General features: G+C 40.4%; 1 protein-coding gene across 3 annotated transcripts in view; it reads right to left on the bottom strand.

The window, feature by feature from the left end:
- The window catches only part of cadm1b (cell adhesion molecule 1b), a 225001-nt gene that overhangs the window by 18504 nt on the left and 179089 nt on the right, over nucleotides 1–27408 (bottom strand). For all 3 annotated transcript variants that reach the window (XM_055045419.1, XM_055045416.1, XM_055045418.1), the window contains 4 exons: nucleotides 25830–25967; nucleotides 19119–19277; nucleotides 15905–16001; nucleotides 15390–15562 (listed from right to left, as the gene is read on the bottom strand). In XM_055045419.1, coding sequence (XP_054901394.1) covers nucleotides 15390–15562; nucleotides 15905–16001; nucleotides 19119–19277; nucleotides 25830–25967 — 567 coding nt within the window. The remainder of the gene's footprint in view (nucleotides 1–15389; nucleotides 15563–15904; nucleotides 16002–19118; nucleotides 19278–25829; nucleotides 25968–27408) is intronic.

The raw sequence follows: 27408 nt of genomic DNA, 5'->3' as shown, positions 1-27408 counted from the left end.
TTAGCTGTAAATGTAAATGATTGTGGCTTAAAGTGAAATATTTGAATATCACAAAGGACCAACAACATTTTTTTCAGAACGCAAATATTATGTATTGGCCATGGAACGGTATCTACAATTTTGAGATGTTGATAGAATCTACTAGATCAGAAAATCTAGTGGATTTTCTTGCAACAATCCACTGTATTATTGGAAAATCGAGTGGAAGGAAAAAGTTTGGTAGACATTGGCGCACAAGCAACAAGAATAACCAGAGAGAATTTTTGATCAAAGCCCATTCATGAGCCTTGGGGGAGGAGAGTGGGTGGTTAGAGACATCACAAATAGATGTACGCATGGCAACACGTCTGGTCCAACGCTTCCTGAACCAAAAGTATTTTGCCTGAGCTAAGGAGAAAAAAAACAAGCCCAAGTTCTCCATTCAGGTAAAAATGAATACATAATAATATTCAGAAGACAAAGTGGAAGAGTCTGGAGGAAGTGGTTCAAGTTTCCAGAGTTGGTGATGATTTGGTGGGGGGGCATATCATCCACTGGTGTTGACCCACTGAGTTGTTCACAAAATGCTGCATCCCAATTTATTAATGGAAAGTTGAGTGGTAGGGGAAAAAAAGTAGCATATAATATCGCCTGCCAAACCTCACAAAATATAAGAGATATTGTCAACGAGAAGATAAGAAACACCAGATCAGTTCATGTCGTTGAGCTGAAGGCAACTATTAAAGCAACCTGGGTTTCATTGCCTCAGGAGAAATACAAGCTGATCGTCTCCATGCTGCGCTGCATCGACTGAGAAACAAGTTAGTTCTTCTACTATACACCAGATGGAAGCACTTTGCAGGAGGCCAACATTTCTTTATTAGGCACATCTGTCAATTCCAAGTGATCAACACAGGAACCGAGTTTCCTTCCACTATATAATAGATAATAAATTTGCTTAATTCAATGCGTCAATTTCAGTAAAACTCAAAACAAAAGTTTTAGTGCTCGGATGAGGTGGCTTTTGTTGGACACATCGAAATTAGTTTATTTCCTAAAACTCCGACCAAACATCTTTCTTCACATCACGCGATCAACAAGCAGATGTTGCTACTGGTGCGATCCATGAAGAAGACGACAACAGGAAGTAGTTGGAGGATGATGACGCGGCATGATTTATTTTAATGACGTCGCATGAACAAACATTCACGTGTGATTGTAATTGCTTTTCTTATTCAAAGAATACACTGCAATTGCAAAATTGCGTTTTCCTCAACATTAGCGTAATATTGAGAAAGTTTGGCACGCATCTGTAACGGAAACGAAGGCGGCGTCTCAACCGCGTTTCACGACAGAACCTTTGTTATGGAAATAAATCTGATTTTATGGATAACATCTTTTAAAAAAGGAGCTGACAGGAAAACTCTGGGGTTGCATTACAGTCCATTACATTAAGTGTTAAATTTCACTTTTGAAAACGACTAGTGACTAACGAGCAAAGACTTTTGGCATCGATTGAGGACACTGCTACTTTCCCAACATTCAGGCAAGACGGTAAACTAAAACACTGTCCTCTCTGCTCCTCACGCCACGTATCAGAGCCGCCGCTAACCTCGCGCCAAAATAATCAGGAAGACAAAATGGAGGCCGATTGAGGTAAACAACCATACTAAGAGGGACTGAAAGCCCGCCTCATCAAGGGGAATTATTTTGCCAGGCTGCGGTGCAGGGCGGGTAGGGGGGGGAGATAGCCCGGCCCCTTGCTGAGGGAGAACTGCAGCAAGGGAAATTGGCTGGCTGTTTCCATGCCTTTACTGTCTGCACTCCATCAAAAGACAGCAGTGGGGGACCACACACTTCCAAACTAATGATAAAACATCAAGGACAGCATAATGTTGCCGCCAGGGATGGAGTGTATAGCAGAGGTGGTGCCGATCGTGGTAGGGGGGTATCAGCGGCAGATTCTCCTCTGACAGTGTTTGAAGAGAGGGGTGGGCTAGATTTCCTTCCCTATGACCGAAGGCAGTGCGATAGCTGAAATGTCAGTGTGTGGAGGAGAGCTGGGTGGGGGTGGGGGCGAAATTGGCCATTCAGGGATGAGGGTCTTCACAAAGCCCGGGATGGGATGTGGCACGTATAATATCCAGGCGAACACGAATTCTCCATGGGCAATTTCCAGGCTGGATGACTCCGGGCTCGGCTTTATGAGGGCTGAAATATGAGTGTGTTTTGGAGATGCCATATTTTCAGGGAGCATTTGTATCAGTGAACAGTTTGATATGAGAAAATGTAACCATAAAGTGAAACAATGTTTGAGAAATTGTTTATCCACGCCTGCTTAAATTTGCCTGCCAACATGACGGCAGGAGGTAGAGAGGGGGAGGGGGGGATGTTTTGCTTGTTTTTGTGTTGTCTGCTTATTTCTTATTGCTTAAAAGTTGCTTTTCCATAAGGCGTTGTGGCAGCGTTCTGCAAAACACGGAGAAAAGTCTGGAATTTCAAAGGACTAAAGTGGCCCCAATGCTTTTCTCTCTTTCTTTCTTTGCCTCTCCCTTTCTTCGTGTCTTTCTTTTCATTTTTAAGTGATCCCTACTAACAGGCTCCACCTGTAGTGTTTTGACCTTACGCTGCAATTTGTTGAAGCTTTAAGTCACATTAAAGTTAGTTCTTTTGGGAGGGGGGGGTTGTCTGTGAAGTAAAAGAAAATTAGGCAGAATTTTACATTTTTAACTACAGCTGCACTACCAGCTTCCCAGAGACTCTTTCCTCTGTGACAGCTCAGCAGTCTGGATTAAGGTTCTCCGTGAAAATCAACCTTCCAGTGGTTCTATAGCATCTCATTTGAATTCAGGCCCGTACTTTGACTGGGCCACCCTAACTCAACAATAATGCTTTGCTCTTGTCTAACATGTATATTTCAGGTTGTCGGTTTGTTGGACGGTTAAAATTCGCCCCTCGTTTCAAGTCTTTTGTGGCGTCTTCAGTCTTCTCATCACCTCTGACGGGTTTCTCATGATGCAGCCACAGTCATGTTTCACAGTGTGGACCCTTAGTTCCTGGGTTATCCAATGTCGGGAGTTTTTTTTTTTTTTGCTATACTAAAGAGTTTTACATGTAGGTCAAAGGTCTAACCAGAGTGTCTTCTTCTACATGTTTCATGTGTTTTGCGAACGTAGCTTGTGGCAAACTGGAAATGGGGCTTCCTGTTATAATGGTTAACTTTGCTGCCACCGTAAGGTCCAATTTGTGGAGAGTATGACTAATAGCTGCCCCGTTGACAGGATTTCCTCCAGAGTTTAATTGAGTGTATTTTATATTTCTGGTGGTTGATGCTCTGCCTACCGGTTTAGAAAGACCTCCAAGTCTTGGAAGGTTTGTAGTTGTGGTTCAATTTCGCTTAATGAGGTTTTATAAATGTAGGATTTCAGAAAAAAAACTTTCTCCATCGCTCTACTTCTTCCTCTTCCTCTGTGTTTATTGGCAAACATTGAACTGGTGCACAGCCTCCACCGACTGGCATGGAGTGTGGACCAGAACGTCACTCGAGGGTTAAAGTCTACAACTCTGTTCATTTGAGATAATTAAATATCATCTGATCATTTTTTTAAACTCTTTGAATCTAGTTTTACTTTAATTCTATTTCGGTTTTGACTCAATTGTCCAGGTTCATCGTAATCTTGACTTTGGTCCTCTTGATTATGTTTGCTCACCAATGTTCTCCAAGAATCTGACGCTAGATTTCTAGTAGATTACAACACAAGTGAACATGGTTTACTGACTAGACGATGGCACTTGACGAAAGTGAGTGGGTGCACTGGATTTTATTTCAGGAATTGGAGTAAAATGGGCAGAAGAAAATTTCAACCAACACTCTTGATATTCGTCTTTCAATTTACTTCCCTGTTGTCAACTTCCTGTTGCCTGTCACATAAAACTCTAATATTAATATCTAACATTTGCGGCTGCAACGTGACAAAATGAGAAAAAAGCTCATTTTCAAACGAACATTGAACTCAAGAGGTGGTTTTACACAAACATTTAAAAAAAAAAAAAAGAAGCATCTTTGCGAGACAATGAAGTGAGATACATCGAATGATTGTTTTATTATTTTTTTAATGTGGGAAGTGTTGACAATGAATATGAAGTTCAATTCACAAGGACACGGTTTTCCAACAGGCCCTCATAAGACCAAAGAGACCTCTGAGTCCCGTCCGCTCATGTTATGTCAAACCGCAGACAAACCCCAAATTTCCAGCGGCTCCAGTGTCTTTGACTCTGCGTCCGTTGAGGATTTATAGGTCAAAAAGTCAATTGGAAGCTGAAGTGGGGTGGTAAAAGGCTCGCCGGTGTGTGTGGGTTATATATCGCCGGGCTGCTGCTGCCCCAGAGAGAGAGAGAGAAAAAAGGTTTTCGCTCTGGCCACTTCTCTCACAAGCCAAACGCCAGCCGGGGGCCACAATTTAAAGGCCGTCTCAGACAGACCCTCGCGGAGAAACAGCGTGAGAAGCCTCTCTCTCTCTGAGCCCCTTTCGACCGGCCGCACACAATGCGGCGCTTTGCACAATGGGACTTGATTTGACGTGGATTTACATCAGCCTCCCTCCTGTCCGGCCTGTCGCGCAGTTGAAAGGTCATTAGTTGGTATAAAACAGGACGAGCCTGAAGGAGCAGAGCAGGTAGAGGGTGGCAGGAGGAGCCAAAATAAAACCGATGAGCTATTCTGCAGCTCTGGATCAAAGCTACCTGTGTGAGAGAGGAGGTTGAGCTTTTGCTTTTTTGTGTGACAGAAGTGGTATCGCTTTATTTGGAGCTTGTACAGCACACTGAAAAAAATCATCTGCGCTTTTTACAGATCTCTTTTGTATTTGAGAATATCAAGCAAATTTTTTAAGTCAGATGATGACAACCTGACTGCACAAAATGCAGGGGTTTTTTTAAATAAAGAATTTTCCTTTTACAGGAAAAAATGCTTTGCAAATCAACGTGACTCTGTGAAAACGTAGTAGGTCGGTAGGCAACAATCGCCACTGAAGGAAGAAATCGTTTTCTTTCTTCAAAATAAGCCACATTGGCAGGTTTTCTGGCATAAACAACCTTTTTGAGGTCATGCAAAAGCATCTCAATTTTAATCAAGCCCAGACTTTGACTAGGCCACTCACAAACGTTTGTTTTTAAACGTCATTCGGACATGGAATAGCAGGTGCAGGTGTGTTACAGATCATTGTCATGCTATATAACCCAGTTGTTACATTGACGTTCTTCTTCCAGATCTTCTGGTCAAGAGAACATTTCATGTTTCCATCTACAGCTGAGTTTCCATTACAAATGTGCGCAAAACCTTTGTCAATATTCTGGTAATTTTTCGTCTTTTCAGTCGTAACATGACCCGTGTGATGTGAAGAAGGGGTTACCATTGTACTTTTATGAAATACACTTATCGGAAACTGTGAGTTTTTTTTTTTCTTTCAAATCGGCGTTTCTCCATTAACCAAGGTTTTTTTTATTTATTTAATTTCCCGAATTCCAATATGCAGATTCATGTGATGAATGGAAACGCACTTAATGAGGGCAAGTCGTTCTGGTCCAGAAGCAGCTAACCGTCACACGACCAACAACTGCGTTTCAATCCGGTTATGATGTGATTTTATGGAACAGGATGCTCTATTTCCAGCACATTCTACTTTTGCCTTATCAGGAAGTTTTCACAAACGTTTTAGGGACCATCTCTCCCATCGATTTTGACTCGTCTTGTTTTTGCTATGTTGAACCAAAAGCCCTCTGACATTCTTTCTTGTGATCTCTAAGTTGACTCATCCATGTGTTCTTGGAGGAGCTTTTTCACGTGAAGCCCTTCTGGGAAGATTTGGCTGAATGTTTTCTCTGTCTGTGGATAAAGGCTCTCACTCTGGTTCACTGGAATCCCAGAACATTATGAATGGCTTTGTAACAATCTCCAGACCGATGGATGTCAAAGACTTTGTTCCAATCTGTTCCTGAATTACTTTAAATTGGAAAATGATTTTTTTTTTTTTTTGTAAAGAGATTTTTTAGTCAGTGGTCAGTGGTTGTCTTAGCAAGATATAAAAAATAAACTTAATTTAAAAATCTTTAACTGTGACAAAAAACAGGTTAAACCAAAACAAATCCCTGGATGACAGCAAAAAAGTGCACAAAACCCTAAAACAATGAAAGCATGCTTGGTTTTCTTACACTACCTGGTTACATCAAGACTGTGGTGAAATGAATTTGGTTTGTTTCAGAATCTGTGTCAATTTAATTCCCTAAAACTCCCTAATTTTATAAAAACTGGATTTTTCTTTTGGAAAAACTTTGCCGGCTTTGGAAGCTGTACACGGCTCAAACAGAAAGGGGGTGTGGGGATAAAAAAATAACTGCACAAGGTTATAGCGCTAAGACCAATCAATGCTGCAGGAACACACACTAATTAAGCTACTGTAGCAGGCATGATTAGTCTGGGACAACAAATTCTCACATGGACCACCACACGATTTTCGTCTGGCATTAAATCCTCCAGAAAGAGGAGTGGGAGTCGCGGCTGCAATTATATGCAGTTTTGAGCACCTTTTTATCAATCTCCTGTGTCTCATTACAGAGAGCCGAGGTCAGAGAGCCTCTAAAGCTCACACACCAGAGAAAATCTGTTTAATGAAAATTGGTAAAATATGTGGATACAAAGTTACTAATTGAAGGGGTCATGGCCAAAGGCGCAAACGCTGATAACAGAGACACTCGACATTTTTACGGCGCGAGCAGAGCACATTCGGTTCCCACTGCTTTTACTCATCATGGGAGTATTACAGAGGTAGTGGGGGGGGGAGCATGAATCAAATGATGCAAACATTAAACAACAGTGGACACTCATTATACACGGGTTTTTTTAGCGCTCGCAGGAAGTTTGGTAAATCTGTCCGGGATAAGAGAACGCTACAGTACTGTTTTGCGGGGTTCTGTGACGGAGATCCAGAAGACGTGCAAACAGCAGCCTCTGCCGGTTTCAGGGCCAGATCTTTACCCGGCTAATGGAAACGTGGCGCTGACCGGGCGACGATCGAGCTGTGAGCGAGCTGCTTGGCAGCATATGTCGTCCTGTTGTTTGGAAGCGATCGTCTGCTGGGAACGAGCAGATGTCGTCATCCGCCTGGCGGAGCACGTTGACCAAGGTCCGAACGGAGCAGCGAAATACCTACACAACGCCCAGCAGAGCCGCAGCCCGAGCGCTCGCCGACGCATTAGCATTAGCTGCAGCTTTTGACATTCAGAGTGGGGGGAGAAGGGAGCTGCAAGTGTGTAATGCTTCAAGATGTAAGCACAGTTTTCACCCTCTGAGCCTTTCCACTTTTATTGATCTTGTTTTTTTGCTCCCAACTTAGAAGTGGAAACTTTAATCTGTTGCAGCAGGTGGAGTCCGCTGAGCTCCTCATGCAAACTACTGTTCAGTTGTGACCGGCATCATGAGGAGCGCTGTTGTGACGACAGGCTGAAGGCGGAGCTTCCTAAAGAGACAGAAACCCAGTGGCCTGGTGTCAAATCGGGAAGTCAAGTTTCTCTTATGTCATGTTTCAGATGTACTTCATTTTTGTAAAAACTGGAGGCAACGTAGTTGCTTGGTCGTCCTACAAAAAAGACTTTGTGCTTGAACTAAACGTGACGCCGCCCCTTTAAGGCATGGAGGACAGAAAACAAGGAGGGCCACATAACATCTTTTATTAGAAGTATGAAAACATCCAAGCGTAATTTGAATTCATCTCATAATTATGAATTTTTTGGAGTTGGTGTAAATCATCCCCTCGATTTAACCGTGACTTGGTATGCTGAAAAAAGAGCTCTTTGTTAAAGAAAATCTGAAACAAGCTTACAGAAAACTACAAAGCGGCCGAAACACTGAGTTCCTTTGAATCAAAACTAAAAACCAAGCCTGTGTGGAGATGCTTTTGTACTATAAGATATTGAAACATTGACCAACATATTTGACCAAATGTACTTGACAAAATGGAATTGGTTTCTCAATTGGAGACTGTACATGTTGTTTTTATTACGTTTTATTTTTATGATTTTATGACATGAAGCACTTTGAACTTGATTGATTGACTTATCATTTAAAGATGTCCTACAAGCCTTTAACAATGCTTACAAGTAACCACGTGCTGAGCTGATATAAATATAGTGATAATCACTGAAGTTCAAATAAAGTTTCTGTTGGGAATAATGTCTTTTCTTTTTTTTCCGGAGGCACCGAAATGATTTCGGCAAGGGCAAGCTTGAATCCCAGAGCCGTTCCATGCCATTCATTCCCCTGAGATTTGGATTAGTGAGATCCCGCTGTGCTCCGCTGTGACATTTCCTAAAACCTCACGCAACTGCAAACTCATGCCGTCAGTAACCCGCTCGCGAACCATTCAGGAGGCAACAACTTCACGGGTTTTCAAAAAGTCCCCAAACTCAACATCCTTCAAACCCTGAACATTTAAAATAGACGTATATTATTATTATCCTCCAACGCAGATTCCTCAAATTCCTGACATTGACGGGATTTTCGATGTTTCTCCCCAAGACTTTTTGTCCTTCCAGTAAATTCCTATTACCAGTTTGCCTAACAGTTGCAGTTTTTTTTATTTTTTTTTTTTGCTTTTTTATTTGTTGACGTAAAACCCAATTACAAAATGCATTTCTGTTTTGCAAATGGACATTTTCAGCAACCTCCCTAAACACTGGCTTATGAGTCAGACAATAAAATGTTATACTGGTTGCTTTTGACGAAGAGATTACAGCTGTCAGCGAGAACTGATGAACACGCCGACTGAATAACAATTAAAGCTATTTCAGACACGGCACAAAAACCCCGCTTTTGGACAAATAAATAAATAAAAATCCCACGAAATGCTTGCTGTCAGCTTTCTGAGGACCATGTTAGTGTGGTGAGCAGTTCTGATCGAAACGTGCAGGGAGGTTCTAGGCTTTGGGGAATAATTTGAATCGTTATCCAGCTGAGAGACCCAATAAAGGTTTATTTTCCACGCCTGGGTTTTAAAGGAGTTTGCGGTGTTGTGCGTCACGCAGTTCCCAAAACTTTTCAGGGCACAAACAGACGCACGGCGTCACAGATCCCGTGCCACATCTAAGAAGTGGGCATAATTCGTCCTTTCCGTTTACGTTCCAAACCAGGCTTTTCCCCGCCGCCTCTTCCAAAAAGCCGCCATTTGGCATGGAGACACGGTCTAGTGAGCGTCACGGAGGCGTCCAACGTGCCGTTCTCTCGGCTTTGCAGTTCAACATCTCGCATTGCGCTGTTTTCATTTAATGTTACACATCGTTTAGTTTTTGCTGGTCTTATTTGTGTTTTTTGGTCGTCGTGTTTTGATTTTTTTGAATGAGTTGCTTTTGATTTCCTTTAACAACTGTTCAGTGATCCTTTTTCCTTCCCTCACTAATTGTGTCATGCAGCAGATCCTGTTGTTCTCACTCTAAACGATGGATTTTTCTGCGTTGAGATTATGCCTCAGCAATACATTTTTACACATCCCTACAGGATATTGGTCTGTTTTTCAATCAGAAAAAGGTTTAATAAATGCTAATTGTGACACAATATTTGCACATATTTTACTGCTTACATGTGTTTCAAAATTTAAATAAACAGTAAATCAGGGTGCTGATGTTGATTAAAAATGAACAGTAAGTAAAAGACGCATCTTTGTGTCTAAGATGGGGTCAAAGATGGGGTGTCCAAAGTGTGGTCTGGGGGCCATTTGTGGCCCAGGCAGCGACTTTGTGCAGCCTCCGCACAAAAATTGAAGAACTCGGTGCTTTGAATGGTTTCAGATTTGATCTGTCCAGCACAGACGGCTAAAGCAGATGCAAACTTTTCATTTTTAATCAGGCTGCGTAACATAATTTTAGTGCAATGGGAAACGTTACTGTCTTTCATAACCAAGCTCTTATAATAAATAGAACCAGGTCATTTCATTTCTACACATTTCTACACCCGAATCGGCTTTTATTTAATTTACTGAACTTGGCTAAATATAGAGATAGTTTTGAAAGAAAGTGACGCATAACAGAATAAATTTGTTTCAAAAGAATTTGAAAACTAAAGGAAAAATTTTTTAATAGAAAACCTTTTAAGGTTTGGATCTACAGTGAATGACATTCCTATTCTACAAAACCGACCACGTTATTGACTTGGTTTTATTTACTTATTGTAGTTTTATATCTTTTGGCCTTAAAGTACTTTTGACTTCTGATAAAAAGTAACAAAAAGTTTGGACACTTTCAGGTCTAGTGTTAGTGTATGTCAAGGTGCCATTTTCTTAAAAGCTCATATTTATGTTAGATCCAGGAATAATGTCTGACATACTTTCTGAAAAATCAAATCTATCCTGTAAGAGGTTCAATTAAAAGAATATCTTCTTATCCAATGAGCCTTTATTGCTAAATTTAGATGGACATTTGACATATTGAAGCTAAAAACATTCTAGTCTAAAATCAAATCTCCGAGTTTGGTGAAAGACATTTTTCATATTAATCTTTTGTAGCATGTTCTTGCAAATTAGTTGTAATTCTAACGCACCTTTTAAAGATGATTGAATTTGTCTCCCACAATGGCTGCTAAATAAATGGAGGTGAAAGTGAAAATCAGTTTTGTCACTTTTACTGGAGTTCAAAATCTTTCCCAACTTTTTCTTTTTGGTTTTTTTCTTCTTTCTTTCTTTCTTTTTTTTTTGGAGTCTAAACATCAGATAAATTTTCATCGCCGGTACCAGGTACTGTCACTGGCACAGAACGGTTTTGGCACATTGGCAGAAACTTGGGAGAAAAATGCAAAACAGCACGACGCTCCGCGGAGAGAAAAAACTAAACTCGCCAACAACGGGCTGCAGCTGCTGGAAATTTTTTATTTATTTTCCCCCCACTGATCACCATACACTGCTGCCAGCCAGCAAAAGACAACAACAGCAAAAAAAAAAAAACAGGAAATCAAGGTCCAAGAAATGAGTGTGTGTCACGTCAGAGCGTCCCCCCTTTCTTTTCTTTCTCTCTTTTTATTTTTTATTTTGTGATTTTAAAAACTTCAGACAATCACCTCCTGTTGTTCGCTCCCCTCTGGGAATTCAAGAGCAAAGATTCTTGGCGGCTGTCGAAAAACTTTTGTTGCAGTCGGAGAAAAATCAAATGTCGCTCGTTGCAAAAACTGATCAAGTAGATCCTCCCAAGATCACAGTAATTGTTCCAGTGATTAATTGGTTGTGTTTTAAATGGGCTTTTGTAGTTGTGTACTGAAAAACAAAAACAGCAACAAAAAAATAGTAATAATAATAAAAAAAAACATTAACATGCATACAGCTGTGAAAATGATGACAGTCATGTTAGGATAAAAGAGAAAATGAGGCCTAAATGAAGAGAGGTGAGCCAATTGTCAGCTCATTGAAATTCATGTCTCTGGAGAGACGGCCTCCCTGTTGCCCTTTAAAAGTTATCTGTGGAACAAAAACAAAGTCAACAAAAAATAAATGTGTCATTTATGACCGTACTAAATCCCTGGCCATCATTTGCGCTGATTAGTGTTTATTACAGTTAATGATGATGATTGTTCAGCTTCAGAAAATGTGAATATTATTCGACACCGTTCACAGTAGTTATGAGAAGAAGGGTTAAACGGTAGACTCCTAACGGGGTCGTGTGTCATAAAACTTCATTGCTTAAACAAATAATAGAAAAAAAAGCAAAGTATATTAATGGAAAGTTTAGTGGAAGCAAAAGGTGTGGTAGAAAAAGGGGCACTGAAACAGGCACAATCGCTGTTTTGATAGAACTGTGAAGGAATCAGAATATTAAAACAAAAATCTGAGAAACTGAAAATTTCTATAGGAATGACCAGAACAGGACCTCTAATTTTTTTAGAGGGGCACAACTAAAGAAAAAAAGGTCTGCTTCTATTTATTTTGTATTGATTTATTTCTGTATTCATTGAAAAAAGATGACCTTGTATGCCTTTTTATGACATGACCATGGTTTCTCTCTGGGGCTGTGGGCCCCTCTGGCTCCCCTCTTCAGGGCGCCACTGTTGCAAAGTTCATTCCAGCGGTGTGGAAAGCCACCACTCAGTTATCGGACATAGATTATGACTCTTGCATTTCTTGCACTCTTGAATCAGAAACGTCAGGAAAACAAAAACAAAAACCAAATGTTGGTCCATACTCCAAAGTCCTCTGTCTAAATGGCAGAAAGAAGAAATTCAAATTTCGTTTGGAAACTAAGGTTTCCCATCCTGGAGTAAGAGTGTACAAACCACAGAGTGCAAGTTGAGCCCTGAGCTGAGGGAGTAATGCTTTTATAATCTGCTGTTATAGATCCACTGATTTATCAAATGCAAAGTCACGGCTGGTATTTTCCTCCCCAAATTGTACTTTTTTTTATTTTCACATAAACAAGCCAACAGTGGCTCGGACAAGAAACTGTTTTGCCAGTTCGACAGGAAGTTTTTCACAAAGGATTACACACAGCAGTAAAAAATAAATAAATGTAACAGTAATTGCAGCTGGGGCAGGAGATAGGGCATCAGTCTGCATTAGCTGTCTCTAGAAGAGGAAGGAATGGCTTTCAAGCACTTTGAAAAGTCCTCAAATATTTTTTACTTTGGGATCAGAGCCTTTCCATCTGTGTTAATGACATCATGTCCATGATCTGAAAGGAGGATTTTCATTCCTTTAAGATCCGTCTTCTGACAGTGACCATTCCCAATGCCAAAGGTCTCAGCATTAAAACTGCAGCGTGTTACTTTTATGAAGAAAATGTTTTTCATCTACTTGTTAAAACTGCTGTTATATCACGACAGCACAACAGGAAACAGAAGAGATCAACCAAACAACCAATCAGAGCAAAGAGGCGGGTCTTAGTGCTGTCAATCAATCTTGTGTACTCTCTGCTGAATGTGATAGCGGCAGAGAAACAACCTACCGTTACAAGAAAACTGTTCATCTGCCGTCATCGGTGGCTATGCTAACTAGCCTAATTGTTCACTATAGTCTGCTAGCGTAAGCAGCGCCGCAAGAGATTGTGATTGGTGGAAGTTTGTTTTTTTTTCACAGATTATCTGTCTCGTACCAAACTCGACATGGTGACGGTTTCACCGAATGTGTAAAAAAACTAGGAATAATAATCACATATACATACAGCAGTTTTAACACAGAAAGGTCCTTAAATGTCCATGATATGTCAAAAAATGGCTGATCCTGGATCAGGCTCAAATGACCTTTTATAAGCTTTAGCGTACCAGTGGAGCCGCATGCTGATCAAGTCTGTGCCATGCTGCACTAATGCAGCCATTCTTGCAAAAAAGAGCCTTGCACTGAGCGCATTAACTGTGCAGTGCATGAGCATGCTTTCAAATAAGCTGTTTCCTGCATAAAAAAAAAAAAAATCCTGTTTTTCTTGGTCTGTCCAGGAAAAACTATCCATGATAGTTTACTGCTATGCACCTATGCGGGTTAATGAAATAACAAGAATCTGCACAACATTTTAATTAAAAGTTTGAAATAAACTTAATTGCCGGAAAGCATCGCCGCTGTCGGCAGGAAAAATATTTTCCTGATTAAAAGCAACAAATAGGAACGGCAATGACTTTGTTTTTTTATTTTTACATTTTGCAAAATAGAAAAAAAAAGAAGAAAAAAACGACCAAACTGCCCCAAAGGAAAATTGTAAAACAAATATGAATATATAACAATCCAAATGGTAATAAACAAACCATTACAGGTGCACAGTTATATTAATTATTATAAAGCTCCAGAGGGGAGCGTGTGAACTCTGATTAATTGCCTGAAGTTGTGTGGAAAGTTTCAGACTTCAGTGGTGCTTGGAAGCCGGCGAACAGGCACTCTCCATATTGCCGTATGAATTTGACCTGTCCACGTCTCGCCCTCCCTCCGGCGCCGCTAACTGCAGAGCATATGGCACGACATGCTGTTTTGGTGCAGCAGTTCCACTTGGTTTATTTGCTGCCCTTCTGTTGACGTCAAAAAAATCCCCTCAAAAAACTCACATTCGAGTTTTCTACCGTTCCGTGTCTGTTTTTTTTTCTTTTTCTTCTTTTTATATAGATTCAAGAATCAAGCTGGCTTTCTTCAAACCAGCACAGGCAAAAAAAAAAAAGTCCATCGTCTTACTTCCTGCTCCGCATACCTCAATTTATAGAGCAGACAGTAGCTGATATGTCGTGCCGTATCAAGGATCATTTTTGGACCTTTAGTCCAAAAGCTAAAGTCATGACAGTACTGCAAGAAAACCTATTGGAGTCTGCTGAAATACTGTGGAAAAAATTCACCTTCAGAGTTATTATTCTAATAACTTGAATAAACATCCAGGCAGGTAAACTACAGGATCGTTTTGATCAAAACGAATGGCCTAGGCGTTAGAATGGCCTAGTCAAAGTCAAGACTAAAATTGAAGAGCAAAATTGATGAGCATAGATGCTCTTTGTGTAATATTTCAGAGTTTCACAAGGAATGAACAAACATGAGATGACTTTTTTCCGCCACTTAAGGAAGGTTGGTAATAAATCAGTCATAATTTCTTTTGCAATAGGTAAGTGATCAACAGATAAAACACCTGACAGAAAATTCAACATTCACCAAACTCTGGTTTCTGCACAGCATTCTGGGAGATGTAGGGAGAGGTCAGGCTTCAGCTGCTCAACCTGTCAGGGCCGGTTATGCAAGGTCTGTGACTTCATCACGCTTTGGTTCCCTGGCAACGTCCGGTCGAGTCGGTAAATAATTACGTCTTTAATGCAAAGTTGCAGTAAACGTTGCATTTAACGTGCATTATTCAATAAATAATGACACTTTCAAAGCGTTAAAATTGTCTTTATCTACCAAATGACACTTCATGACAAAGTCAAACATTTACAGGTGTTACGTTGAAGACACTGTCATGTCAGTCCTGTATGCACACCCAACCCAAACAAAGTGTTGATTCGGTTTTCAAAAAGTAATCAAAAATTATCGACATTGTCTGATACATTTTTCAGCCTGTGTCGTCCAGCCCTACACTTGAGTTATGCATCAATGTGTTGGTATGTTCAATAAAAATCCCATTAAATGCATAAAAGTGGTCGCCACTTGTTGCAGCATTAAAAAAAAATGTTTTTTGAAAAGATTTCCGTTCTGCGAGTTTATTTTCATATTTCCAACGTTTTACTTTAAAAAAAAAAAAAAAAAAGAAGCAAAAAACAAATGAACGTTCGATGCATGGAGTCTGTCACGAATGCCTGTCATTTGGTGATCATTTCCAGAACAATAAAGCCGTGCAGGCCCGGCACTGACGTGAGCAGCGTTACAGAGCGTCCCACGCATGAGGAAGCCAACGATCCGGTGCGACCGTGAGCTGTAACGTACCGTACACGTGCAGGACGTAGTCGTCGTAAGCCTCGCCCACGGCGTTCGACGCCACGCAACGGTAGGTGCCGTTGTACGACTTGTTCAGGTTCTCGATCAAGAGATCGGAGCCGGTGACCACGGCGTGCGGTGGCACGTCTTCGTCCACTCTGAGCCAGTTGATCTGATGGGGGCTAGAAAGCACAAATGCCACACGCATCACTCAGACGCTGTCTATCCCATGCTAGAAATCTGAAATAAAGGTCAGATCTGAAATCGACGGCGGAGGGCGGGGTGCCTAATGGTGTACCGCATGCTAACAACTGGTTTAATGGTACAATGAAATGGAAAGGTTAAGAGGATGTTTGGAGAGAGATGGCTACGCCGAGTAAACAGCAATCTCCAGTGCTTAAGTTCATCCGCACGTGTGTGTGTGTGTGTGTGTGTGTGTGTGTGTGCGTGTGTGTGTGTGTGTGTGTGTGTGTGTGTGTGTGCTGTGTGTGTGTGTGTGTGTGTGTGTGTGAAAAACAACTCACTGTGGTTTCCCCTCAGCGATACATGTCAAATCAAGATTGTCGCCCTCTCTTGTTAACCCATCAGGATATGTCACCACGATCTTCACCTCGGGTTTATCTGAAAAAAAAACAAAAAAAAACAGCAAATAACATCTAAAAATGAAGCAAAGAGTGTATGTGACAAATTTCTATTTTCTCCTCACTCCCAAGGAAAATACATTTGGTCTCTTGAGTGAACTTTGGAGTGAAATTCACACCAAAATGAAAGAAAAAAAAAGATAACTCAGCTAAGAGTGAAACACAGACGATAAAATTATTGTTCTGTTCTCATTACACATCCAGTCAGTTTGCCGTAGCTTACAGCAAAATGTGTGTGTGTGTGTTCCCCCCCCCCCCTGACTCTCTTATCTCGAGACGCAAAAGATTACCAAAATGTCAAGCGGTTACAGCCAACCTTTCTCTTTTTCCTTAAAAGGTCAGACAAAACAGTTATCTACCTTAAAAAAAATTAATATTCGACAGAGACTACAAAAGACTAATCTAACCTTTCTTTGATGCTTAACAGTGGTAGGCAGCTTGTTTTACCTCTTTAATCAATGAGTCAGACAAAAAAGAAAAAAAACATATAAAACTCATCAAAAAGCAATTTTATTTTTACCTGAAATTAATGTATGCTATTAGACAAGGCAGCAGCTTAAATAAAAATCGAATTTTAATTAAATTCCAAAGATTTAATTAAAGCTATGATTTAATGGTAAGAGCATATGCTGAGCTTTTAAGGGCACATTATGAGTATTAAGAAGGAATTGCACTTTATGCTTAAATTTAGACATTACAATGTAACTCAGCTTTTTACACTAGAGACAGACAAGATTTTATATATATATATATATATATATATATATATACATATATATATATATATATATATATATATATATATATATATATATATATATATATATATATTAAAAAAAGGCTGTCATAACAATTTGTGGTACTCCCTGTGATTACTAGAGGTAATCACAAAAGACAACTTTAAAACTTTTTTTAAAATACGTATTTTACAAATACGTTGGTCAGACAAAAGATCTTGAGACTTCCTCAATTCTTATTAACAGCAAAAAAATGATCCAATAAAGTCATATTTCTATATATTTGTTGATAACCTCGAGAATGTTACAGTCGAAGTTGTAACACCCGTCAAACCTTCAGGTTTTGGAGTTCAAAAGCATCGCCAGTCTGTCATGACGATGAACCACAACTCATTCGATTATCCTTAATATATATCAACCACAAATTAAATTGTCTAACTGCCCTAGCAGGGTAAGACATGTGTCTTTTTGGACTTTTTGAAACATTCTTCCAACACATTTGTGAGGTTAGACACTAATGTTGGACGAGAAGGTCTCTCCTCTACTTGATTTCTGTGGTGTTCAATCGGGTTGAGAGCAGAACAGTCAAGTCGATCCACACCGATCTTGCTCATAAATGTCCTTGAACGCTCAATAAAATCTCCCTTCCTGAACCTCTACGCAGGTCAGTAGCCACCCTTTACGAAAAGTCGATTAGCTCTGTGCTCTCTGCCCTGATCCAACTGTGTGACCTCGTGTGGCTCACCACTTCGCTGCCATCTTTCCCAATTGCTTCCACTTTGCTCAAGTAGCAACAACAGTCGAGCAACTGTGGAATATTTTGTAGCAAGAAGATTTCCACCCTGGATTAATTCCCCAGGATGCGTCTCATCATGGTGTATGCTTTAATGTCCTCAGTTAACCGTTTACAGACACGTGGCCAGGGAAACGTTTGAAACAGCTGAATTCAACAATTTGGACCGATGACCAAGTACTTTTGGAGAAATGAAGCACGTCGGATATGTTTCAAGGACACAATGTGATCAAATATTTGCTTACGACACGCCAAAGATTCCGATAAATAAAAATGAATTTGTTCAGATCTTTTCATTCTGTCCAAGCTGTTGTTTATGTTTGGGCTCCTGAAAATTGAAAATGCTTTATGTTGGTCTCTGTATTACCTCACTCGTTAAAAGTCACGGCTTTCGTTTTCGTGTCGTCGATGAGTCGGCAGACAAAGCACTTAGCAGACCTCTGTGCTTTTGGGTTTTTCCTGCCTCAGACTGAGCATAGAGACTTCAGATAATTTTATTTACCAGAGCCATAATGCAGAGGGCGACCATTCAATCTGAACTGATTATTTTCTGTTAGAAAAACCTGCTGTACGCAGGCTGACACAAGCTAGACCAATTTTGCCTTTTTACAAAATGTTACGCAACACAGTTGATTGGGCTGCGGTGAAAAGATTAGTCCATAATTAACATGTTAAAAGATTTGCATACATTAACAGAGTCGCAGCTTCAGTCTATCACGTTTTGGTGACAATAATGTAGAGTTACTGTTGTGGCCTAAAAATAGAAAAGCTATATAGCCGTTTCTTGCTTGTATGTCAAAGACAAAAATGTTTATAAACCATAATTATTCTGCGCAGCTTTGCTTAAAGGTTTACGTGCAACGAACAGGAAGCCTTGAATTTATAGTTGATTTTCCCCCCAAACACGGAGAATAATATCAAACACTGACAAATAAATGTACACTTCAAAGCAAATGTATGTTTCCCTCAATAATCCGAATTAAAGACTAAACTTAAAATATCACGTTTTCTGGTAAAGACTCTGCTTTTCAACATAGTTCACAAAATTTTCAGCGAGACTGAGGTCGTTGTTTATGGAGCAAATACAAGCAACTATTGCTTGTATTTGGGTTCGTTCTACCTGAAATATAGAACATATAGAATATGTGGTTTACTGTATAAATATTGTAAAATCTATATTAATACTCTGACAAACACAGCTGCTGATATTTTACCGTAAATCACAGACTTATTTTTCTTTTCTTTTCGACTATGTATGGTGAGTTAAGGACAAAGGTTAAATGAACTATCTGAACACACAGCATGGCATAAAGATATTTTTGGCACAGAATGACCCTGTCTCGAATATCTCTGTGCTGCCTTTTGTCGCTTTGGTTGTTAAACCTTTCTTTTGTTTCACAGTTTCTGTTTTCCAATACTTTTAGATTAAACCTTTAAACCACAGAAACAGCCCTCTGGAGTCCAAGCATGAGACTTGGCCTCAGTTTGGTCGTGGCCCTTTGAAAAGAAAAAGAAGAAGAAAAAGAAGAAGGGGAAAAAAAAAACCATGCATTTCTGGGTCACTTACAGAGCACTTCCAAGTGTCTTTGAGCCAGAAGGTCCTTTACAGCTGGATGGTCAACGATGCAGTCCACCGGCACTCCATCATCCTCTTTGGTGACAGAAAACCTCACCCGGCTGGTGACGGTAAACATCCTGTCATACGTCTCCTCCACTGTTGTTTCAGCTGGAAAAGCCGCCGCACACAGAAGAGGAAATAAAAGTGACTGGCCGAGAAAAAAAAAAAAAAAGAAGTTCAAAATCAAATCTCCAATCCCCCCAGCAGCCACAGCAGCAGCAGACGCAGCTGGTAATGGGCAAATAGTCATAGCTATTAAGAGCATATTACCTGTCAAAGTGAAGTACTTTAAGATGGCATTTACATTTAATTTACGATTCGGTGATGCGGTAGCCCGGACGAGACTTCAGAGGATTCAGACGAGCCCCGAGGCCTTCGATTCTGACGCGGGAGCGGCCGGGTCATATCGGGTCCGATAATGAACGCTGGAGGCTGCAGGATTGTTGGGGCGAACCCCGCAGTAATCTGCTGCCCACTAGGCCCGGGGCTGTCAGAGGGGCATTCATTTAGAGAGCATTACAATGCCAGAGGGGCATCGCATTAGCCGCGGTGCTGAGTGTGATGGTTTACCCACACTTAATGAAGTGAGGAAATAATTACAGGCCGACGTTGACCCCGCAGCACACTTCCATTTCAGACTCCTCACCGGGGAGATCCCGGCCGGGACCTATGGCGGGGTGGAGGAGGGATAAAACCCCCCATCTTGTTCCACAGCTGATGATCGCCAACACACACATATGTGGCCCCTTTGACGGATATTAACCCTGCCGTAACACACACCCGGCCCCGTGAAGGACCCTGCCCGGCAGAAAATGTAAAGCGCTGGGAGCAGCGAGAGGCCACCGCGCTCGTAGGCATTAAATTTGACGACTCTGCCGACTGCAGGCGAGAGAACACGCCGTTCGGAAAGCAGGCTTGGCGGAGTAATAACCGTAAACAAATCTTTTACGTTTTCTCCCCCCAAATTTTTATTTTTTCAAAAAAGTGAGCAAAGACATTACAGAAGCATGAAGCCCGTACTCTACCGCAGTCTTAAAGTGTTTGTGTTATTTCATGTTTTACTGCTCTGGTTGTTAAACGTAGCAGTCTGAACGGGAGCATTGCTTAAGAAAACTGCTTTGACCAGGGTGCAATAGGCACAGCTAATAACACTGGGTCAGAGCACACACACAATGCTGCTGTTTTAAAGCACAGTCTCACATTTTAACACCATTTTTTACACCTCGTCAGTTTTTCAAAATTTTATAGCGATTGAATCTGATACAGAAAGTGACTACTAATTCTTACATTCATAATTGTTCATACCTTGAACTTCTCGTCATCTTCTAATGTTATTCCCTCATCAAAAACGTTGCCTTGATTCTGTCATGCCTCTTTGAGAAATCCTTGAATTTCCCGTGGCAACCATGCAAAACGCCCGGGTGGGCCGAGCCCCGCCTTCGAGGAGGAAGCTCCTCCTGGGAGCTGCAGTTTCCAAGCTTCTGAGCTTCCGCCTCACTCAGCTCCTTCAGACTAGCCAGAAGCAATTAGCAAGCACCTGGTGGAACTGTGTTTGCTATCTGCTGAGCTCATTATACAAGCTCCTGCTCAGTGAAACACTGGTAGAGGGTTAAATAAAGGAGCCATTTTGTGATGACTTCCTGAAGGCAGAAATTCAGAAGGAGAAGGAGTTTCTTAAAGAGACAGAGGCCCAATTTCAAGGTGTTAAATTACAAGTCAAATTTTCTTTTAAGTCATATTTGATATGCACAACATTTTTATAGCAACTGTAGGCAACATAGTTAGTTGATTGTGCTAAAAGGATGGAAAATACATAGTACTCCCCCTTTAAATAAATCCAGCCCAACCCACTGCCTTTAGATGTCATTTATCTCGTAAAGAGAAGGAAAACTGTGCACTCCTCAAATCTAGATTTAACAGGCGAGTGGGAAGAAGAAAGCCATTCACTGGAGAAAGTCCTATGAAGTGCAGCTTACAGCTTAGCGCTGGCAAGATAGGGGTCACAGCAAACACGTGGAAAAGGGTTTTCTGATCAGATGCAAACAAAATGGAAATTTGTGGCTTACATGCAAACAGATCAAAGCTGATGGGAAGCTAGATGGGGCTAAATGTAGGGCAGTGCTGGAAGAAAAACCCATTAGATGCTGCAAAAGACAACGACCTAAACAGTGACCCACCGCCTCCCCAAAAAACTTGCAGCTGCTGTAGCGGCAAACGCTAGTTCCACAAACTACAGGGTGCTGTTTTTCTTTCTTCTCCCGATTCTTTCTTGACCATGGCAACTGCAAAGAGGAAAAACTTCGGAAGTCCCCAATCCTCAAGCCAGTCACCTTCTATCAATTAACGGCGTCGTCTCGAACCCCGGACGAAGGAGAAGCGGCGCGGATCGGGTCAGAGAAGGAGTCGAATCTGAATGCCGAGGGAGATTTTGGAGTTGCAGCAGAGATGTCAAATCAAACGCTCTCGTGAGCATCGAGCACTGATCAATCCCAGAGCAATCAAGCATGGCCGCCTTCTCAGGGTGACATTTTCTTTCACTCAGACTCTAACCCAAGTCGTCTGGCTGCCAACACGCTGCCGGGGCCCCGTCCGTGATCGAGATGTCTGGAGACGGCTGAGACGAGCGCGACTCCAGCGCCGGTAATAAATACGATACCAGAATTAAACTCGCCACACCCACCGAGAGGAAATGAGAGAATATTGTGTCAGTCTATCAGAGGAGCTGGAGTTTTAAAGGAAGGTTGTAAAGTTAGTTAACGCTAAACTTGAGTAAACTGGCTCTAGACGAGACTAAAGATCAACAGAGGTCAAAGAGCATATTTTGAGAGGATAAGTATAACACAATGAGGTTCACACTTCATAAATATTAGATGTGAAAGAACATGTTGAAAGAATAAATACTTTCCAGCAGCACTGCAAAAACATAAAATCATTTTTTTTGGTGTAAATATCTTAGACATTTGAAAAAGACAAAACTAACTTACAAATAACTTTTCAGAATGATACAGGAGCTTGTTTTGAGTCAGTAATTCCTTAAAATTGACAACAAATTTTTTTTTGCAGGAATTTGTCCCATTCCTCTTATAACTCAGTCAAGTTTTGTAATGGCATCTCGTCCATACATATATATATGATAACGCCAAAGGCTGTGAATGAAACTATCAACAGTTTAAAAAGTTGCCTGGGCTTCGACAAATTGTAGTTAACAGTCAGAGCGTTGGTGAACTTTTGCCTTTAACTAACTTTTAAGCTTCCTCAAAAATTCTTATTATTCTGGCATCACTTATTTGTAATTCTACAACAGATAAATGTGACTTAGTGTCAGGTATTAAAAAAAAAGTTTTGTCTTTATACCACTGCCATCTAAAAAGTACCTAAATATTGCAGCAATATCAAACAAAAAAAAAATAATACTAAGGTCAAATGGGGAAAAAAAGAGGATCTGACATCACTCCAATGAGGTACGCCATAAGCAATGGAGATGTTTCATATGAATTATGTGACATTAAGTGCCACAAAATGCACTTAATTTTTTATGAGGAAAAAAAAGCTATTAATAATTTGAATATACTCCAACATCTATACCAGGATAAGGAAAAAATGTGACAAAAGCTCAGCCAGGCTGCAAGATGTTCCCAGGTTAACATTCAGTGACTGTGCTTGAATCAGCTTCCTCAGTAAGTTAAAAATGTCAGCAAGCTCATTTAAGACAAGGGGAACGGGTCAACCTCAGGTTTGGTGTATCTATTCCAAAAATATGATTCCACAAGGTCAGATATGAAACCTTGCCACGACTCTTTGAATTAAAAATGAGCCGGAACATTTTTAATCAAGGTTCTTTTTCTTTTATTTCTCTCCTTTTGATAACTTGAGTATTTTTACTGAATAATAATTGTCAAGTTAGTCAAAACTCATTTATGACTCAATCTGAAATTGCAGGATTTTGAAGCTTTAGTTAAAATTTTTTTTTTTTACAGTTTCTTGAATATCGTTACCCTTGATCACAAGGACAAGAAACAATTAAACGCCGCTGTCTAATCCCATTTCTTCCCACCTTTTAACAATAGCAGCATCAGATAAATGGTTTAGTCTTAATCAGTTATTGTACTGGGCCTCCAGTTCTGCACTTCTTCCTTCCCTGCGAACAGCGTCGCTGCTTCTCAATGAAATATAATATTTGAGTACTAAATATGGATGCATGTGATTATGCAAACCAAAGCGAGAGTCGCAGGTTTACATGTTCTATTTACATGTCTGAGAGTCTGCACCTCAATAAACAAAAGACACATCCAATAGTCATGTGAGAATGATTCTTTTAGTGTCTAGTGTCATAAAAAGGAGTGAAGTGTATTGCTGGCTGCTCGCATTGCTAATAGTAGAAAGAAAACCCCAATTTTATTGGTACTTACAACAAACGGGATAAACTTTTTAACCCTCCCTTATGTCTTCAAGGAGGGTCAGACACACACACGCAAACACACATGTTGCATTGGTGGCTTGTATAGGGGTCTTCTTATATGTGCCAGATGACAGTGCTGTAGGTGGTGATGTGTCTGTTGTTGAAGCTCAGGAAGATGGAGCTGGGGTGCGACTTCACCATTTTGCGAGGTGTACTATTGAAAAATTGAAACCAAATCGATCCGACTCTGTACTGTTTGGTGAAAAGTAAATACATGTACTTTTTAAGAACTTCTTGTGTGATTTTTTTATGTCTGGTGCTGCTGTTACACCTGAGTTTCCCCTTTGCGGGTCAGTAAAGCCCGATTCTACTCTTATTCTGTTCCATTTTCCTTTTCAGTTATGTAGTTGAAGGCAAATGACGTTCTGAATATTTATAGTGAGGAACAGATGATGATGCTCATGCAGCTGCTTTGCTGCAAGTGTTTTATGTCAAAAAGAAATGTCACTCAATCAGTGCCACACACTGTTATTCACAATGAAAGAAATGAAACACTGAAGTTAAATAAACGCACAAAAAAAAATGCTTCAAAAATATCTTTCTGTATAAATACATTTTAATTAGAAGCTTGGTTATATTCTAATTTACATCAGATTTAAAAGATAAAATAAAATCAGCCTAATCGAGGTCAGTTTGGTCAATTTGTTTCTTTGCTAGCATCAAAGCTACCCTGCTAGCTAGCGGCTCCAGTCAGCTTGGGTCTATAAAGCATCACTCTAATTACTTTTTTAATTAAATTTTGATTGTATTCTAACTGAATGGGATACATCAAATTTTAAAAAAATGAAATAAAATCAGCCTAATCGAGGTCAGTTTGGTCAATTTGTTTCTTTGTTAGCACCAAGGCTACCCTGCTAGCTAGCGGCTCCAGTCAGCTTGGGCCTATAAAGCCTGCAGCAAGTCTGCTGTGGAGTCCGGGTAAGTGTAGGGATTACTGAATTGTTTAGCCGGTCCTTAACAACAAGCAATTTGTGATTTGCAATTGTTATGCGATGTTTCATTTTTTTTAACTAGCATAGTTTTGTGTTTCCGGTATAATCACCAAACCAGACCCGAAAAAAAATACTAGAAATACATCACTCTGTGTAAGTATTTTTTCTATTAAATCTTGATTATGTTCTAACTGAATGGGATACATCACATGTAAAAAAAAATCAGCTTATTCGAGGTCAATTTGGTCAAATCGTGTTGCTAGCATTAAAGCTACCCTGCTAGCTAGCAGCTCCGGTGAGCCAGGCCTGCAGCAAGCCTGCTGTGGAGCCCGAGTACGTGCGGGGACTAATGAATTGTGTAGCACGTCAGTAATAACAAGTGATTTGTGTTTTCCTGGGGTACAAGAGGACGTGACTTTGCGGCCAGCTTTATGTATCCATTGCCACTGTGGATTAGCCCTGCTCAGCATGTCAGTGGCATTTTGCTGATCTAACCATCCTGTTGTCTCGCCTTCCCCGACACAACCCTCTACAACTCATAAACAGAAATTGACTTTGACTCCTGTAGGGAACACTGGAGGCACAGATGGCATTTAGCTTCAGATTTGCTCTTGTCTAAATATTTCATCTCTCAACAAGCCCGATGTATCCTCTCCTTTCTAATACATATATAATTTGACAAGCTCAGACGCTCGCCCCGCACAATGCGGCTAATACTGACCTCGCCGTTGCCGTACAATAAGTTTATAATGAATAATTGATAACACCTAATCATAACTGAGAGGTAATAAGATTTTTTTTTGTCCGCCGCCACTCTCCGATTTCATACCGCCTTTTTTTCTGCAGGCAACAGAAGGCGCCGAAATGAAGATAAAATGTGCAAATGAAGCTTGTTTACCGTGAGCGGCTGCTTGGAAGCGAGTTGGAAAGACTTAAGAGTTGAATTCTGCTTTTGAGACATATTCCATCAGCCAGTCGAGGTGTAGCGAAAATGTTTCCGGTAAATATTTAAGCAATTTTTAAACCCAAACACTGCTCTCTGAAATGAAAACCACTCCGAGGCAGAGCTGAATCCGAGCACGAGCGCCTTCGATATGACAGACGGGATGATCTTCACGTGTACGTACGCCAGTCTGCATCATCAGTACACAGTGGGTTTATAGAAAAACTCCTTTTTTTTTGCCCCCCCCTTGAGGAGCCTCCAGAAAGGCCGAGCAGACAGGCCAGGAGAACGTGAAGCTGACCGAGGGAGGCTGCTGTTCCACCAACCTGTCAGGTCGTCCTCCCCCTTCATCCATCTGATGGAGGCGGCCGGCTTGCTGCCAATGGATATGCAGGTGAGCTCCGTCTCGTTCCCCTCGCTGACCACGTCCTCTCGGCTCTCGATGATGGGGCTGCCTGGCGGGACTGACCACACAAACGTCCAGACAGGCGTGATCAGGCCAACGCTTGTACACACATTTGTTTTTCTTTTTTTTTTTTTGTTTCTTTTCCCAGTAAGGCAAGAAACGATTAATCGGATCAGTGCGGCGAATCGATTGCTGAGATAATCGTCAACTAATTCAGCGTTCAATTAATCGTCAACCAGGGGTTCGCCACTTCAAGAACACAAACTCTTACAAAGTACTTTTGATCTAGTTTCTAGTGCAAATATCTCAGTTCTCTTAAAATGAAACAAAACTAACTTACATGTAGATTTTCAGCAAGATATAGGAGCATGTTTTAGGCAAATATTCACTAAATAGTCATGAAAAACAAGTAGTTATATTAGCAGATTATTTCACCTGTTGAAAATGTCTTGCCATAAGTGAAATTATCTGCCAACGGAACAAGTATGTATATTAAAATATTAAACAGTTATTTACTTAAAACAGGTTCCGAAATCTTGCTGAATTTACTTCAAGTGTACCAAGATATTTGCGCTATAAATTAGACAAAAACACATTGAAATTTTGTGCTTTTGAAGTGCAGAGTAAAAAAAGAAAAAAGCAAAAGGTCATTTTCTGAAAAATCCCCAACACATTCAGAGCAGAAGCTTAATTAAAGTCGTAAAATATAGATTTGCATTTAATATGAAAACATCCTTACCTGTAAAGTCTTACAAAAATCTCAACAAGCGGCACAGTTTAGCTTCACCCGATTCAAGTTCCCTTAAGAAATTACACTTTTTAAGCAATAAAATGTTCTAAAAATATATATATAAAGGTCAACAAAGAATTTGTGGCAAATATTTTTAAACTGTGGCCAGATTTTAGCCCAACTTGGGGAAAAAAAAGTTTTTTTACTGAAATTTCTGACACAATTACTTATTCAGACTGAATCCTTTGTACTTGTTTGTGAAACGACAACATTAAGATGCAAAAACAAGGCTTTCCTGCACTTCACACTGCCAACAGTTGCGAAGCAAGAAGACAAACATAATGTTGCCCTGTGGACACGGGTCACTGTGCCTGTCCAGAACTACTACAGTTTCTCCTGTAAAAAAATGGAGGGTAACATCTGTTGTAATTAATGTGATCAAGATCGATCGGTGCGGCAATCAGAAAATGCTATTTTGGAATCACATTGGCTTTGCTGTAGGTTTTTTTTCTCCTCCTTTTCAGAAAAATACAGGGTATTTTGTCACCACTGCAACTGGAGTGTTTCTTTTGCAGGAATTACAATTCCTGAAATGCCATGGCGGGATCCTGTTTAATCTTTCGACTTTCAATGAAACCCAGGCAAATTTTATAGGATTTTCTTTTTTGTTTTTTAAATATTTTACTTGAAATATGAAACGTGTTGTTTGAAAACTGAGAGAAAACTTCCAGAAAATTTTTTTTTTGAACAGACATGATGCTTGCACCAA

Source organism: Poeciliopsis prolifica, unplaced genomic scaffold (assembly GCF_027474105.1).
Source record: "Poeciliopsis prolifica strain line A6 unplaced genomic scaffold, Auburn_PproV2 SCAFFOLD022, whole genome shotgun sequence".
NCBI lineage: Eukaryota > Metazoa > Chordata > Actinopteri > Cyprinodontiformes > Poeciliidae > Poeciliopsis > Poeciliopsis prolifica.
Note: the sequence above shows the minus strand (reverse complement) of the source record. Positions and strands in the feature narration are given on the sequence as shown.